The sequence below is a fragment of the Astatotilapia calliptera genome, chromosome 12 (assembly GCF_900246225.1).
Source record: "Astatotilapia calliptera chromosome 12, fAstCal1.2, whole genome shotgun sequence".
NCBI lineage: Eukaryota > Metazoa > Chordata > Actinopteri > Cichliformes > Cichlidae > Astatotilapia > Astatotilapia calliptera.
The window spans coordinates 29,083,691-29,101,721 of record NC_039313.1 but is presented as its reverse complement, the minus strand read 5'-3'; the positions used below and the strand labels follow the sequence as shown (position 1 = coordinate 29,101,721).

Genomic DNA, 18,031 nt, shown 5'->3' with positions numbered 1-18,031 from the left:
GTAGCTCAAGGGTTTTGCACTTTATTGGAATATAAATCTTTATTTCTATATAACGTTTCATTTTCATACCATGTCTCTTCATAATTCAAGTAACTTGTGTCTGAAAATTTGAGCTTTAAAAATACTTAAGTTCTCTGCTGTAGTATGTGTTTTAAGCCACATGATGTCGCTGTATCCTTGCTATGTCTTGCTTTTGTGCTTGTGAGAATCAGTTTTATGGCTTTTCCCCTTTGACTAAGGAACAAAGATCCCACACATACATCAGAAAAATGTAACGAATATCAACACAAGTGTATTTGTACAACATGTATGCATCCAGTTGTATTACATTATAATGTAGTGACACTGTAATACAGACACACTTGTCCTGCAGTTAAGACTGCATTCAGTTTAAGTTAATATCCATTTGTTTGATTCATTCTGGGCCAAGTTGGACAGCTTTAAGTCATTAATGTTACTGTGCCTGCAGCCTGTAGAAACAGACAGGTTATAGGTGACTTTTACGGTTAGCTTAGAAACGGCACAAAAGAAAGTTTCCACCGTGAGCTGTCCCAGAATGTAGCTGGCCAATGCAGACGAGCGCTGGGCGGGGATGGCTGCAGTGAGATGTAATTCATACAGCACTAAATCAGGTCACTGTCACTGAGAGCTCTGATCTTCTTGGCATGATAAAGCCCAAAGAAATCAAAAGTCATACATGTTTTCAACAGTAACAAGGGATTATATGCTCTAAGATGGAAATAGAGGGCTGAGAGACAATTCACCCTTATAAAATGGTGCCTGTGCGTGTTGATGTGGGTGTGTGTGTCTGTGAGTGTGTAAATATAAGCCAGGTTTCCAGTTCATCCACAACTACGCCCTGCATTTCTTTGTGTATTCTCAGGGGTCTTCACTTTCTTTTCATTCTTTCTCTTCATTGTTCCCGTTTCCTCTCGTTTCTTCCCATCCTGGCTGGCCGTCCTCAGGTGAAGCCTTCTCACATCACTCTAAAGCCATTGTGTCTGCTCTCAATACAACCACTGTGGAAAGAGACAGGTCAGATTCAAGTCTGAGGAAGCTATTGTGAGGACAAATATAGAAGTAAAGGCCAAATTTTCTGCTGGGCAGGACTGGCTTGTTTTTTATGTAACAATATTGAGTGAATGCAACTTTTTTCCCCCAACAACCTATTACATTTGTTCTCTTTTGAACGATTTTTCTGCCATATTCATCTTAGATATACTTATATTACCTGAAAAAAGCAGGTTAAACTATAAACTATACTGACAGTAGCAGTACAGTTTTTCCTCAAATGAAAGGACACATTGATTTAAACTCATGTGCACCTCTGTATTTTTTCAGTCCTCCACAAGGTGTCATATTGCATCCTCTCCTTTGTTGTTGTGGGATTGGTTACATGACTGGCTCCTCCCCAGCCAGGATAGCTGATCCTCTACAGCCGGACTCACCTGTGAAAGCTGCTCCAGCAACAACAATCACTCTCACCATCAGCGACAAGAAGAGACCAACTGAACAACTGAGCTCCAGGTAAATACTGTTTTTGTCCCTTTCCTCTGTTTCTGTTCATCAATTTACAGCTCAGAGTAGCTGAATAGGGAACACATTTTCTGGATGATGTAAAGCTCTCAAGGACTTGAAATTTACTAGAACGTCATTGCTGTTCTTCTTAAATAACTCTGTGACGAGGAAAGAGTGATGATGCTTGGTATCCAGCACTTGTATTTCAAACACAGTGTTTCTTTAGTAGAACAGAAACATGATTGGTAATATTTCCTGCTTGAATGTTCAACAGAAACCTGGAAAAGGGAGACAAAAGATGACAAAAAATGTTACAGGGTGATCCAAGTGACTTTTTAAGTTTTTCAGGATCTCAAGAAAATCATTTATTGTTACATTTTTGGCAATCGTTTAGTAGAAAGTCATAAAACTCAGAGTTGTTTCAGATCTATCAAATCCAACAAGACAAATCAAATGGCTGATCTTGCTGGATTAATCATGTGACTTTAAGAACCAATAGGTGTGCACTGTCTGTTTTCCTAACCATTGTTGTCTATTCTGAAGTACTTTCTGTTTTTTCCTTTTGGGTGATTTTGAGAACAAAATAAGACAGAAGTGGCCATGACAGCCTGTTCATGTATCAATCTACTAATATTTTTATTTTATTTTCTTGATGGGAAATCATCTCAAAAGGAAACTAGTTATAACCTAGTAAATAGTGACTCCATTCTTTGAACAATGCCTAATGACATACTACCTTAAGATATGACAGGGTGCCTTGACTTTTAGCCCTTTCAGAGTTTTCTGGTGTATGATAGGCATAAAAAACCTCTAGGTGTGTTTTTGTCTTCCTTATTGATCCTTATTGAATGTATCTAACTATCTGTGTAGTGGACACCATGGCATCTGCTCTCTCTGTGCGCTCAGTGCGGCAGCCCTCCTTCTCCAACATCTCTGTGAGGGGCAGTGGACGCAGCATCCGCTCCAAACCCTCTGTCTCCAATCTTTCCTCGATCGCCACTCTGTCGCGCTCCCTCTCTCTGGGCAATGGCCTCAACGTGCTGGGCTCCAGCCTCTCCAATGGCCTCAGCGTCAGCGAGAAGGAGACCATGCAGGGCCTGAACGACAGGCTGGCCAACTACCTGGACAAGGTGCGGTCACTGGAGAAATCCAATGCTGAGCTGGAGGTGAAGATCAAGCAGCTTATGCTGGACAGAGCTCCAAAAGGGTACGACATTGAGGGGATGATGGCACAGGCCCATGCCATTGGACAGGAGGTCAGTGTCTAGTGCTTTAGACTATACAATTCATTTTAAGACTTCCTGTCTTGAGAAAAAAATAATAATATTTGTGCGTGATGTTCTGTCATGAATTCTCTAATTTAAAGTGCAGTTTTGGTGGAAGAACTCAACTTAACAAATTAATATTTAACTAGACACATTAAAACTACACATAATTTTAACTTGCTGTGCATTGTGTTCTTTCACTTAGGTGAGAAAGAAGACACTGGAGAATGCCCGTATAATGCTGGAGATTGATAATGCCAAGCTGGCGGCTGATGACTTCAGGGTCAAGTGAGTGTCACACTGCAGTCTTTTCCCTGGCTGTGAGTGTTCACATGGGAGCGCCAGACTGCAAAACAGTATGAATAAATGACCTTTCTGTCAGGGGCCAAAATAAATGCCTTATTCCCACGGTGGGTGCTCCAGTACCAAACAATGGCAACATTAGTTAGAGGGGAATATGATAGATGGTGCAGGCCAGAAAGAGAATCGTCCCCTTACGGAGATTCTACAGTTGGTAAGGTGAAGCTAAAGGTGACAGAGTCAGGAAATACCTGCTGCTGGTGTTTTTCACAGTGTGTTGATAGTATGTTTTGTGGTCTAATGTGAGGGAGTAATATGTCAGCTGACAGTGATTCATGTTATTTACAGCAAAGTGAGTGTGGACCTTAATAACTTTGAGCTTTGCAGGAGTTTGCATGCGATTTTTCACATTTGTGCATCCATTCCTGAGTGGCCTCAGTGCCAAATTCACAGAAGAGTTACTAATTAGCTCCAGCTGCCTTTATCAGGTGCCTGTTAATCAAAGTGTCAACACCCCTAACACCAGTATCCACACGAAGGAGTTAACAGGCTGTAAATCTGCTATTTAATGATGGATATTTTAATGTAGAAGTTCATGGGAACTGATTTTCTTTAAGAGCTACTTGCCTCCTGAGGTACTTGAGGAAAAATGAAAATAGCGTGGAAGTGTCACTTCTGGTACTTGTTCAAAAGTCTTTTTCTTTATGCAGAAGCAGGAATATTTTTGATCTATAGGTACAGAAAGATTGTATTAAATAATCTGCAGTATTTTCAGATCTCATGAAAATGAGTATTTTTCAATAATGTACACAAAAGGTACAAACCTGGCCTAAAATTGCACATGTTTACTGATGACCTCCTTTTCTCTTAACATGAACTTGTGAGAATTTACAGGGAATCGTGTTGGGATATTTTCCACATGTACAGACAGCAGGAAGTAGCCACTTCAGACACATTGACACAACTAGAAATGCTCTATGCACCATAGGTAACGTGGTTACTTGGATATAGTGTACAGGAAGAGCTGGCAGGTTAAAAGTAATTTCTGTGATTACTTTCTGCATTTACCCCCATTTCCTCAAGAAATTTTAGCTTTTCCCAGAATGTTGTGGTAATGTATGTGTGCATTCTTACTGATTTGCCTGGCTGACTTGCCACAAAATTGTGGTACATATTTCTATATATGAAATCTCTTCAACACAACACATGGGTCTTTTGGAAATAAAGTCACAGCTGTTATTCTGTTGATTGCTCATATCCAACCTGACTACATCAGATATTTCTGTTCTCAAGTGCAGAGCTACAGCACAAGTGTGAAAGTTCATTTATTTGATTTAATCTTGTCTTTAATGCTGTTTTTTTTTTTTAATGCAGATGGGAGGCAGAGGCCACCTTGTGCCAGTCAGTGGAGAGGGACTGTCAGGCTCTGAGGAGAGCAAAGTCAGACCACGACCAGATCATCGCCACTCTCCGAGGAGACCTGGACAGCCTGAAGGAGGAGCTCTACTTCCTCAAGAAGAATCACCAGGAGGTGAGACTGCTGCCAAAACGAAGGTTACAAGAGGTTAAACAGTGTTTACATATCCATTATTATTATCTTCTTCACAAGACACAAGTTCATATAAACTAGTTCTCTGCCAGGTCAGTTTGTGTTTTCTCCCACAAGGTTTAAACAGTGTCCGGTGTCTGAAATACGATAATATAAGTACAGGGACACACCCTTCATCTTTGTAACCAGACTGCTTCAAGATAACGAGGTAACTCCAATGTACACAAAGCAGGAGTGTTTGAGCCCAGTCATCGCAACAGTCTGTGTGTGTTTAGGCAGTCAGGTGTGGTGTCCAGGATGTAGACTGAATTTTACACAGAGGGAATTTTTTATTTTGTCTTAAAAATGTATAAAATTTGACTGACTGTAATTAGAGTGTTATCATAACTGTACAGTGCAGCTTTTTTATTTTGTTATTTTTCAACACATCTAATTTTTCTTAAATCGAGAATTAAAAAACAAAACAAAATTCATAATTGTTGCAGCCAGTAAGAACTACAAAACCCAAGAGGTGTTGATGCAGCTACCATATAAATGTCTCAGAAATTAATTTGTAGCAAAGGTGAAGTAGATGAAGCCTTCTGACACACAACCTGTGGTTGCACTCTTTTAGGCAGCTACAGTGATCACTCATTTAAACTTTAATTATCTTGTGAGCTTTATGAACAATACAGTAATAACTTTTAATTCACGGTGGGATTCTTTCTTTAAAAAAACCTTATTATATTTGGCTAGTCCTCTGAAGATTATCACTTGGCACTGGCTTTTTCTTGAGGCTTCATATGTTGTGAATAAAAACTTTACAACTACTGTAAAGATTTAAAGGAAGTGAGAAATGGTAGCGTAAAATAGTTATCGGAGAGCTGTGAAGTTTCTGTGATATGAAAGCTGAGCTGATTTTGTGGGATTACTCCTGCACATGTAGCTGATGTTATTATGGGTGTCAAAGTAGGAAGGCGAGAATTAAAATTCCAGAACAACTATTTTGCACAACTCTTAACTAAACAAAGAGCAGCAGGTCAGGTGCTGAAAGTACAACTCATCTGGGGAAATGCACGAGGAAGGACACGGCCATGAGAGAGGATGTGATAAAGGGCAAGGGATGAATGAGACAACACATATATATGCAGAGGATAACGAGAAACAAGCAACAGGTGTGAGAACAGCTGCATCTAATTACAGGTGACAGGCAAATAGAACTGAATACACGACAAACCACCAAAATGAAACAGGAAGAAACGGAACACGGAAAGAGAAACTCAGACATGACACAAAGACAGAAAGATAAACAAGCACCAAAACAAGACTGACTTCACAAGAAGTCACAGGGAACACAGGGGAGACGTGTAAAGCTAATTTAACAAAGTACATTAGAGTTTTGATTGACTCTAACCTACATCTGCTGTAACAATAGGTTAGCTCATTGAAAACAAACAGCCAATTAGGCAACATGGATGATGTTAAAGCAGGTTTACCAGCTCTCGCGCTGATGGCATGACTTTCACCTTCAGTCTCACGCTGCTGAAACAGTCTCACACCAGTTAAAAGGAAGCCTCAAAGCTCTTCCTTTATTAAAACAAACAAACAAAACAAGCAGACAACAGGTTTTTTCCATCTGAACATCAGACCTTTTTCTAAATTTCAGCTCTGGTCCCTGAACATCTCAGTTTACAAGCTTAATCCACCAGAGGCATTTAATGGTTTTCATTTAATATAGCAGCTCTTTTAGCACACAACTTCTTTTTGTTTGCTCAATGTCTCTATCAAAAGGCAGTACTAAGTGTAGTAAAACCACTTGAAGTTGAAGTTGGTGGATTAATAGGTGGACATCAAAATATTTCTGTTATAACCATGATTTACATTACAGTGCATCTACAGTAAGATGCTGCTTTTTCTCTCCATTCCTTCTTTAAATGTCTGCAGGAAATGAACTCCCTGAAGGCCCGTTTGGACAATGAGCAGGTGAACGTGGAGGTGGATGCGGCTCAAAGTCCTGATCTTGGGGCCATCTTGGCTGAACTCAGGGTCCAATATGAGGGCATTGTTCGCAAGAACAAGGAGGAGGCCGAGTCTTGGTACCTGAAGAAGGTGTGTAACTGCACAAACCAGCTCTTGTTCTTCTGTCTTTTCCCCACAGTAAATAAATATGTAGGACTGCTTTCTTTCATCTCTGCAATATTGTAAAAATTACAATTTATCCTATCCTAACAAACTAGATGCATTGGTTACAGCTAGTCGGGACTATTGCCATTCCTTTTTATCAGCATGTCCTAAAAACTCCCTGAAAAGCTGTCAGTTGGTCCAAACGAGTAGAGAAAGAGAGAAAGCGAGGGATCATATTTGTCCCTTGTTTGTTCACCGGCTTCCTGTTAAGCTCATCATTTAATTTAAAATCCTCCTTCTTGCATAGAAAGTCTTGAAGGGTCAGTCCACATAACATCTTAAAGACCTTAATGCATTATATTATCCCATCAGAGCGCTTCACTCTCAGACTGCAGGCCTACGTCTGGTTCCCAGAGTTTCTCAAAATAGAACTGGAAGCAAAGCCTTCAGCTACCAGAACCACCTCCCTAACTAGGTTCAATGATATACTAATTAGGCTTCAAACTTTCACTTTTGGCTTATAGTTAGCGCTGCATCAGGTTGACCTGAAACATTGCTTAGTTAACCAGCTTAGGCAGCTAGAAAGTAATCAAGTACTTCACCTCTTGTTACTCATCGAGCATTTTTATGCTACTACATTAATTTTCTTTTCCCTTCCCTTCTCTGTCATCACCAAATCAGTTTTAGCAGATAACTGCTCCGCCCTGATCTTGGTTCTGGTTTCTTCCTGTTAAAGCACGTTCGTCCTCTTCAAGGTCTCCAAGTCATAAGGGATTGCCTGATTTTGGGGGTTCTCTACCTAATGTTGTCGGGTCTTTACTTTACAGTATGAAGCACCCTGAGTTGAGTGCTGTGTTGAATTGTTTTGAATGTTATGTTTTTATGTGTTTACAGTTAGAGGCAGTACAGTCGGAGGTCAAAGAAAGCAACGAGGCTTTGCGTTGTGCCCAAAGTGAGCTCAGTGAGAGGCGGCGTTTCCTTCAGGCTCTAGAAGTTGAGCTTGAGAGCGTTCGTAAACAGGTACAGTACAGTTTGTTCATATACATTTGAATGACTACTTATCTTCTTCAGCGGTGAGGTTTCCGTGAGACGGAGACATTAGAAACCCTGTATGAGGGCACATGAATGACTGGTCCTCACCCCATCCTCACATCCTCCCCCGCACACTTGTCGAGACTAGCTTTTTGTCAGTTAAGAGCTGCTGCTGTATAGATACAATGTACACAGCAGGTTAATAATGTTTCCACAATCAATCAGTGTGACAAGACACAAAAACCTGGTGTTTTGTCTCCACTTCCAGTGAACTCAGTAATAATGTACAGCATGCAGACATGTTCACTGGAGGCAAATGTAGCTTTCAGATATTTGCTCAGCCTGATCGCACAGTAATGAATGCAGACGTATTATAGTGCTGACAGGAAAACTTCTTAATAGGTAAAATTACAAAGCAGCAGTTTTTGACTGATTTTCTGACAGTGGTGACACTCTTTATGGTCCGTGTGAACAGTGAGTTAATATGGAGGCTTTACCGTTTCATCCTCACTGTGTTTACCTCCATCCTCAAAGTTTCTACTGTTGCATGAAGACCATACAGCCCGTTAGAGCAGGAGTATCAGACTATAAATTTACAACTTAATATTTTTTTAGCCATTCCCAAAATTAAGACTGCTATACTACTTTTTGAAATGTGAAAAGCTTTAACAAAGCCAAACCTTTAACACAGCTTTGATCCTTCTTTATTTTTTAATTGATTCATTTTAGTCTCCTAAAGATTTACTTCCTGGTGCTGAGCATCCTTTACAGTAACGGCTTCATTTCAGCTTCTTATAGCCAGTGCCTCATTTTAGCTATTTGCACTACTGATGAGATTTAGCAGTTAAAGATTTAAAGAAAGTCAGAAAATCAAGAATAACGTGTCATTTTAAAATTTTCTGACTGTCGGAAATCACTGTGTACACAATCGATGACAATTTAAATGCCATTAAGAGCAACAAAAAAAATGTTCATGCAGTTTTAAATATTTAAATGGCTGTTTTGTTATTTTGTTATTTGTGATTCCTCTGTAATTAATTCCCCAAAAGGCAAGTCTATTCTACTTTCACCCTAAGCCAGCACCCTCATTATTGATGCTTCATCTTTAGCACACAGACATTAGAGCATTAATTATTTCACTTTAATAAAAAATATATATATTTTAATATCAGAGTGGGCAGTCCCATCTTAAGTAAGCAAAGGACGACATTTTAGACAACTAACTCAAAATTTGATTATTGTTCCCAAAGACATTATGTGTTTTTAACCATGCATGCTCAGACTGTTATCTGTGCTTCTCAGGATGAAGCTGTTCCTTAAACGCAGTTCTTGATGACATATAGCGAAGGAGGCGACCTGTCTGAATATTCAAGCCAGCTTTAGTAATTATGTAACACAGAGGAGAATATGTTATCTGTTGTGGCTATTCAGCATCAGTATGCTGTGTTTACAGGTTAGCGTGTTAGAGGGAAATCTCGGAGAATCGGGACACAAGTACTCTGTGGACATGGACCGTCTTCAGGCCATTCTGACACAGCTGGAGGATGAGCTGTCTCAGCTGCGTTTGGACATGCAGCGCAACAAGACTGACTACGAGCAGCTACTACGCATCAAGCAGAACCTGGAGATGGAGATCGCCACCTACAGGAGGCTGCTGGAAGGAGAGGACATGTAAGCAAGTAGAAAAACAAATCTAAGCCTAAGGGATGCACAGTCCCAAAATAACAACAGTCACAGGACCAGTTCCTTTTCAAATGCATATTTTTTTACTTGAATATTATCAAAAAAACAAATGACTCTTGTAGTTATTCATACTTTCTACAAGAAGGAGGCATTTGTACATTTATTAGTCTTCGAATTAAAGGACTTGTTCTCCATTTTGGGACATATGTGCATTTTGTTTTTAGCAGAAATAAGATTATCATGTCCGTCCAGTAAATTTAACCACAGTTTGTTTTAGATGAGCATAGATTAGAAACAGGGGTCGCATTTACACGGAAAAATCAGCGTACCAGGAATCTCAAGTTTATTAACACCTTATATTTTATTTGGTTATTTACTTTTGCACATACGTTTGTATAGACTAAACTTTGGACAGAGTTAAAATTAAGCTACCCAGAAGCAACTGTAGCATCATATTCAGTTCACTATGATTGTTCATATCAGAGTTATTATAGCTTTGTGCTTTCTAGTTAGTATTTTTATTTCATATTTGAGTTTTTGTTTTTAAACTAGTTTCTTCTTAGTTTGTTTTCAGAGTTGATTTACTTATTTTCAGTTTAGTTTTCAGAATTTGAAAATGTTTAGTTTTTGTTTAGTTGTTATTAGTTTCATTGTTTTGTTTTAGTCTTTTTAATTACTGTATGGAGGGCATGTCTCTGAGACCAAATTTAGAAAAATCAGTGCAGGTAATTTAATAAAAACACATAACTTTTTAAAAGCAACTGACCGATGGTCAGACTCTCAATAAAAATGTGCATCAATGCCTCATCAAGCAAGGTGTAATAACATTTTTACTACACTAAGCATAAATGTTTCAGTTAGTTAAAAAAAATGTAATCATTAACTAAAATGTTTTTACTTTTAGTTTGTACTTTACTTTTTAATAAACAAGCTTAATGACCTTAAATGGTATGAATATTAGTGACAAGGTGTAATAAATGATACCCATAACTACAGTGAAAAAAAGAATAGATATAAAATACAATAAATAATTAGACAAAAGAAAACATGAGAACAAAGTGTTTTTTCCCACAATGCAGAACTGTATTTGTTTGAACGTGCTTTCTGCTTTGCCTTCACTGATTATAATTTTGTCCTACAGGGTGAAAGAAACTCCCCCTCCACCTCTTAAAAGTAAGTTCAGATTATTAAATGTAACAAATCTGTTGCAAATCTGAGCGTGTCATCTGTAAGTTTAGGTTGGATAATGCTAGTCTGGGAGAAGCACTTGAAATCCAACAAGTTTTCCGAGCCAGAGTTGACATGCTTTAAAACTGCTGAATTTAAACCAGAGATATAAAGGCTGTCGACGGTTTGTGTTAAATTCTTTCATAACAGAAGTTATTTGCTAGTAGAGCAAAAGAAACCGTTATAAATACAATATTGTGGGTATCATACTACAGGTGGATGGCACCAATAAGTTACTAAAAGTACCTTAATCTTACAGTTATGGTTTTTATAATTATAGTTTTTGCATTCAGAGGTGTGCTAAGGTCTGCTTGGGTCAGGGGGATGTCACTTGTCACGAGACAGTGATCGTGACACTCGTTGCAGATGTCCACTTGTCAGCCATTTAATACAACGCACCAACTAAAAATGTGATCTACAAGAGAACTCTAGAGAACTTTACAAGAGAATAGAATAGATATTTATCCACGGTGTCTGCTGCTGTCTGTGCTCCAAACATTTGAGAATTTAAGCGACTTGGGACAGAGTGACATAAATTCAAGGCTCGATGCAGATGTTCGGGTTTCTGAAAATGTTTTGTGACTCACTGCGGCACAATGTCACACTACAATCCACCAATCGCAATGCATTTTAAGGCCAACTTAACTGGATATTATCGCTTGCAGAGGTGGGACGTCTTGTCACTATTATGGAGTCCCTCTGAGCAACACACTCTTATTTGGTAAAATTTTAGTAAAGCTTTGCTTGGACAAATAATTAGAGTTTGGAGCTTCGTTTTCACCTCATTGGTGATGAAATGTACATCACTCAAATGCAACCAATGTAAAAAAGGAAGGCTTACTCATCAGCAGTTTCTGCAGCTTATCCTCAAGCAGGCATGATCGAGGCCACAGAATCTATTTTTACACACTTGAATACAGGTGTGCCTCGAAACTTTGGTGCGCTCTGGGCAAAAAAAAGTTTGAAAACCATTATTGAATGGTATCCAGTGTCATACCAGAGGCCAGAATTCATCACTACTGCAAAAGGGTCCCATGTTTCAGTACAGGCTTCTATAGGAAGTCAGTATAAAACGAACTTGAGTGCTGTTGTCCTTTATGTCTGTTACAGTCTTCTCTTGTAAAGCTGGGTAATTTTAGTCATCTTAAATTCTTCCAGTAGGCCAACAATGCAGGAAAATCTGATCCTTTCCTTTGCTATTCAAACTCTTTTGTGAACATGTGTTCACTTGATACTCACACGGGATCATAAAAAAATCAAAATAGTACATGACTCACTCGGGGAAAGTAGGAATCCCTTTTCTCGGGGTCAGTGTGGCTTCGTAGCCTCAATATAAACTTCTTATCTGAGTATAGCACTGTTGTTACACTGTTAATGACACTTTCTGTGGCTTTAGATTAGCAGCATTAGTGTGACTAACCATTGTTCGCTCCTGTGTTACAGAAGACCCCGATGTGAGGACTAGGAAGATTGTGAAAGTCGTCACTCAAACAATGATCAATGGCAAAGTAGTCGATGAGTCCAGCGAGGTGGAGGAGATCGAGGAACGCAAAAAATGAACCAAAGTGCATCAGTACGGAAGCAATGTTTCATAAAGCATTAGCTGACTGTGGATCAAATTATTGTTTTCTTTATTTACTTTATTTAATCACAGCTAATTTTAGCCCTGTGAGGTTTAAATAATGGCTCCAGCTGTGACCATACACCTGTATTTTGGAGATATATAAAAAGATCTTCTTTCCTATATAATAGTCTTAAATAAATAGTTTATACACATCACTTAAAATTACTTTTTTGTTCCCACGATTGCAAAGAATATGAAAAAAGAAGCAAAAATGGCATATTCTTCTACCGTAGGGTTAGGGTTGTGGTGATCAGCAGTGATGAATAAGACATCACAAGATTATCACACGTTATTGTCAGTGTATTGGAACAAGGCTGACCAGATTCTTCTTCTTCAATACTAAAATAAGTCTGACTAAAGATTTATAATTGCTTCCACACTTCTGAGGGTTACAGTCAGTTTAGAAAATGATGCACTGTGATGGTCTTTGTTGTGCTTTTCAGTCTTTAAATCAAATCCATGAAGTTTAATTTTCTTAAAATGTCTTTGAAAAGGTCAACCCATTTTTAATGCAACTTCTCGTCACTATTTTCTAAAATAAAATGGAATTACTGATATATCCTAGTTCTGCAGCATGAAAGATTTTCACATATTTTTAGAAATTATTAATTAAGACCCAGTTATGCAAATAATATACATAAAATGTTCTTTTTCCAGTATCATCACAGGTGGCAAAAGTATTCTTTATGTAAATAGAAGTACAGAAACCTGTGTTTAAAAAGTACTCCGGTAAAAGTGCAGGCTCTGAGATGTACTAAAAGTACTTTTAGAGGATATTTCTACCAGCGATTTTTGTGCAAAGCTAACTGAAGCTTGTAGTAATAATAATCATCATCATCATCATCATAAAATTATGTTAGTATGTGAGACTACAAACAAAATTCCAATCTGTATTCCAATTCTAATGAATGTAGTCAGCTTGAATCTGTTATGTAGGACACATCATCATCTGCCTAAAATCAAATTTGCTACACTGGATGTAACCCAATTTGACCATGAACACAACAGTCCAACACTGGTCCAACACACTGCCTCACTGTAAATCCATCAGCGTAACACTGAAAAATCTGAATTAGTTAGTTTACCTCAGTGTGTTTCGCAGGATGTTTCAAAAAATATGAAAGTGTATAATTTATCAGAACACATCATAAACAGACCCACTGTTTGATTAAAAATGATACTATAAAACATGATAGTAACAGTTTACAATTTTCAAATATCACTGAGCAGTCCTTACCTTTAAATATAACCCCTGTTCTTCCTATTCTGTCCTGTCTTTCTTACGTCGTTCTCCATCTCTGGGCAGCTTTAGCTAGCACACACACTGCCCGCAAACAGTTTGTGTTGATATTTGTTGAGCTGTTAGAAAAGTTTCTTTTGAAATTATCTGCCACAGCATGTTATTCCCGTTATGCTGTCATAGATGACTTTGCTCAAATTGCATTAAAATGAAACATCCAGGAAAAAACATGATCATGTATTTTTGCGGTTTCCAATATTTTAAAGGTTTAATATATGTGAAAAGTGAAAATGAAAGTATTTCCTAAACTTTAAATCCTTTCTTTTGATCATCACTGGAGGCTAAATGTGTTTAAATATTTGTCTTAACTGTGCCAATAATGTCATTCATAAAGTGACTGTACCAACTCTGTTATTGTGTGATAGTTTCACTGTGAAAAACTACTGAAAGTATTGTTATGTACTTTTAATATCCAAATAAACATTTTAACCAAAGCGGCTTTACAGTGCCAATAAAACTCAGTGATTAAAATGTGTTTTGTGTTCTGGGTTTGTTTCAAACAGAAACCTTGACTCATACTCAGAGAACAAAAACGAAATGTGATTCTGCACCTACAGAGCAGAAATTACCAAACCTGAATCCAGCAGTGTCGGGTAACAACCTTTGTGTGTGTGTTTCTGTGAGTTTGTGTTCACATTAAAGTGAAAATTTACAAAAAAGATGGCAGAGCAAGCTCCTGCAGTGTTTAATGTGGTCTGCTGTGGTGGTGTATGAAAAAGTCAGATGTCAATGCAGAAACAAAGAGCCTACAGTCAAAGTGCAACAGGTGGAACAGGTAAGAATCGTATCAGAGTTTGTTTTGGGCTTTTTTGCTGTATGTGCGACTCGAGTAAAAGATACTTGGGTGTCTACCCAGAGGATTCGTCTTTGTTTTTGTGTGGGTTTTTTTACTGGGAAATGTTCCTCCTTTTGTTTCCTTGTGAAAACAAAGTGCTCCGTGTGCAGTCAGGATGTCATTTGGGGATTTCAGCCACTTTGAGTTTTTGTTGTCTGGTCGCTGAAGGATTTTATCTTTCTTAGAGGTGTTTGTGTGTTGAGGGAGGAGGCTTCATTTAAATACTGAATACATTTCAAAAATGTGTGTTCTTGGGATGACTCTAATATAGGAACACTGAGGACCAGGCAGTTGGGACACAAAGTAATGAATAGTCAGGATTGCTGGCAGGTGTGCAGCAGGGGTGTTTCCAGGCTTGTTAAAAAAAAGGCTGGCGTGGGGGACATTGAGGAAACTGTTAAAACCAAATAAAATCAGTTCAGTGAGTTGTATTTGCACACACCAACTGCTGCCATAAACGTGCATTAAGATTAACATGGCACCTAAACCGAAGCACAACATTTAATGGAGACCTATCAAAGCTAAAATGCAGCCTGGTTAGAACAGTAAATGTGATTAACTTATTCTGATGTTAGAGGCGATCGTGGCTCAAGAGTTGGGCGGTCGCCCTGTAATCGGAAGGTTGCTGGTTCGAGCCCCGGCTTGGACAGTCTCAGTCGTTGTGTCCTTCACCAATTGCCTACTGGTGGTGGTCAGAGGGCCCAGTTGCGCCAGTGTCCGGCAGCCTTGCCTCTGTCAGTGTGCCCCAGGGTGGCTGTGGCTACAATGTAGCTTGCCGTCACCAGTGTGAGTGGGTGGATGACTGGTTGTGTAAAGCACTTTGGGGTCCTTAGGGACTAGTAAAGGCTTTACTAGTCAGGCCGCTTAACTTACTGAGTGTTAATAATGTCTTACCGTTTGCAAAGTAAAGGAGGGGAGGAGGAGTAGGCTGTGGACCAAACCATGAGGCAGAGCCCACTTTAAAAAAATGAATTTGTTTGAACAGTTTGAATAATTAACCAATAGTATTCAGCTCATTCAGTGTTATTGTATACATTTACAACCATTCACTGAGGAGAACAATCATTTTTTTTGATGGGGAACCTTTTGATCTCACCCATAATTTCCACTTGCCTCCACTCACATGTCAACACATTTTTGCCTGGAGGCTGCTCCCTTCTGTACCTGGTTTGTTCGGTGTAACCATTTCTGTTTTCATTTTGTATTTTTGCAGTCTAGCTGAGCATTTCTTGGACATAAAAACTCAAATTCAAACTGCTTAAATAGCTCTGTTATGACCAAGAACTCTGGGGACTGAGTTGGCTTCCCACAGGGGCAGTGTCTGTCTTCTTGTCTTGTAAATAGTGAGTTATTTAACCCACATTGACTGTTGTGGCTCAGTGTGTGGTGTGGGTTTTGTGTGGGTAGAGGTGATGTGTTAAATGGGATTCAGTCCAGAACATTGAAGCAGCCCCCTTAAAGCTCCCCAGACTGAAAAAAAACTTTTAATTAAAACCTGCTGTGACACCTCTGCTCTATGTTCTACATATGGACTGTCCTCAGTTTTCCTTTATTTTTAATGACATGTTTTGGATGGACCAGTGTTCTTTTGTTAAAATGTAGAGATTTCTTCTGTCCTTTAGATGATTATTCACAGCTGCTCTATGACAGAGGGGGTTCTAGGATTCCAGTCAAAGAAAATAAACCACCAGCTCTCCTATAAAAACCACTGGATGTGATTGTTGCAGTGTGTTTGGCATCCTCATCTAATTCCTCTCCTGTCAAGCTTCTGGAGAGCAGGAGTCATCTTTTAATTCAGTGTTGGGAGCATTCTTATTCACCCAGGCATCGCCCATAAAACCCTCACACAGCCTTGACAGTCCTGTGGTCTTGTAGAGACACAACACTGAACTTCACCTGATCTAAATACATTCTCTGTTTTCTTCTCTCCACACTGTCTGGGCATGACAGATAATCTTTACCAAGTCATAAGCAATTTAACTTGTTTTCAATGTAAGGCTATGTAAATAGTTAGTTAAACTGAGTGTCATTGATAATATGGCTGCCATTTTACTTCCTAACCCAGTGATAGAGTAAGCAGGTTAATATCACTCAACTAACTAAACAAATCCTTACTTACAATATAATTAGAGGACTTAGTGAATATGAATAGGTTATGTATTTCAAAGTATGGATAAACCATAAAAGATTGTATAATAAGTACAAATAAGTTTGTTGTATAATGCAAAAGTAGTTCTAAGTAAAAGAATAAAACTAAATAGTTACATAAATGTGGCAATATTTTTATAAGTTTAAATACATATAATAACAATTAGCTATCTGGAATAAATATCCATGTAAGTAAATATAGTTATAAAGTTATAAGTATTTAATAAAAGAGCTAAAGAGTCATAATATGTTGTGTATATTGCTGAAAAAGCTGAAGATAATGGACAAACGTTAAAACATATAATTATATACTATGATATACTATGAATAAAGTAGCTGAGACCAAACTGAGCTAAACACTGACAGTGTGACTGGATGAAAAACATCCTCTACATGAAAATAAAACATCAGAATAAGGGTTGTGTTTATGATGAATCAGTCTGACAGGCCTGTGGAGATGTCAGCTACTGTCCTGAAGTCTGCTGCAGCTGTTTGAATGTCTGTTCAGCAGCCCTGTGACACTCATGCTCCCTCTCACATCGTCATGAAGTCTCACAGTCTAATGTCTTCCTTGTTCAGGCAGCTTGTCACCACATGGAGCCACACTGCACAACACACAACCTACTGTAAGTTCAAACTATAGAAAGCTATGATATTTACTAGTTTCTATAATTATAATACAGTTGACTCTAACTAGAAATTATATAAATACTTGTGCCTTATATTAAGGTTGTTTATATTCATCTGTTTATATTGTATGTTTTAAATCATGGAAGAACATTCAGTTCATTCTGTGAATACCTGAGGCAGTAATCCAGAAATCGAGACAAACTCCAGCTCACATTTAGTGCAGTTTCATGTCAGTGTGAATTTTCTGTATGTTATCACTCCTGTGAGAAAGCACACATCGGCAGAATCTGCTGTCTTAAAGCGAAGCCTGTAAAGCATGCTGGTATTTTGTCACCTTGATGAGAAACTAGTGAACTCCAGACATAAACCTTTAAGCGTTTAATAACTTTTAGTTCATCCAATCAGGATACACAGAAGAATTACAGGGTCACAGAAGAGACAACACAAAGATAAAACTGTCAACACCCATTTTTTCTAATGAGGGGAAAGATAATAGAGAGGATGGAAACACCTCGCTGTTTGTTTCACTTTCTTTTCTTTTCTTTTCTTTTCTTTTCTTTTCTTTTCTTTTCTTCTCTTTCTTTTCTTTTCTGTATGATTGAAAATCATCACGTGTTTGGAAAGTGAAAACCGGAGGGCCCATATCTTGTAGGCATATAGAAGAATTGGATTGGTAATTGTACTTCCTTGAATGATGTTGCTGTTGAAGAGCGCCCTCCTGTGGTGAAAAGTAGAGTGTACATGCAATTGAAAAGCAGAAAACACAGAAGCCATTTAGTTCATTATTACACTATAACTATTATTGTGTTGATTTGTA

The 18,031-nt window shown here is 38.4% G+C and overlaps 1 protein-coding gene across 1 annotated transcript; it reads left to right on the top strand.

Annotated features, from left to right (window-relative positions):
- The first annotated feature begins 756 nt into the window (after positions 1-756).
- On the top strand, positions 757-14,046 carry krt1-c5 (keratin, type 1, gene c5). Its single transcript, XM_026187850.1, has 10 exons — positions 757-1,035; positions 1,342-1,527; positions 2,389-2,774; positions 2,989-3,071; positions 4,458-4,614; positions 6,556-6,720; positions 7,630-7,755; positions 9,221-9,438; positions 10,592-10,623; positions 12,121-14,046. Exons 3-10 carry the CDS (start codon positions 2,397-2,399, stop codon positions 12,234-12,236), a joined length of 1,275 nt encoding a protein of 424 aa, XP_026043635.1. The 5' UTR covers positions 757-1,035; positions 1,342-1,527; positions 2,389-2,396; the 3' UTR covers positions 12,237-14,046.
- The last annotated feature ends 3,985 nt before the right edge of the window (positions 14,047-18,031 follow it).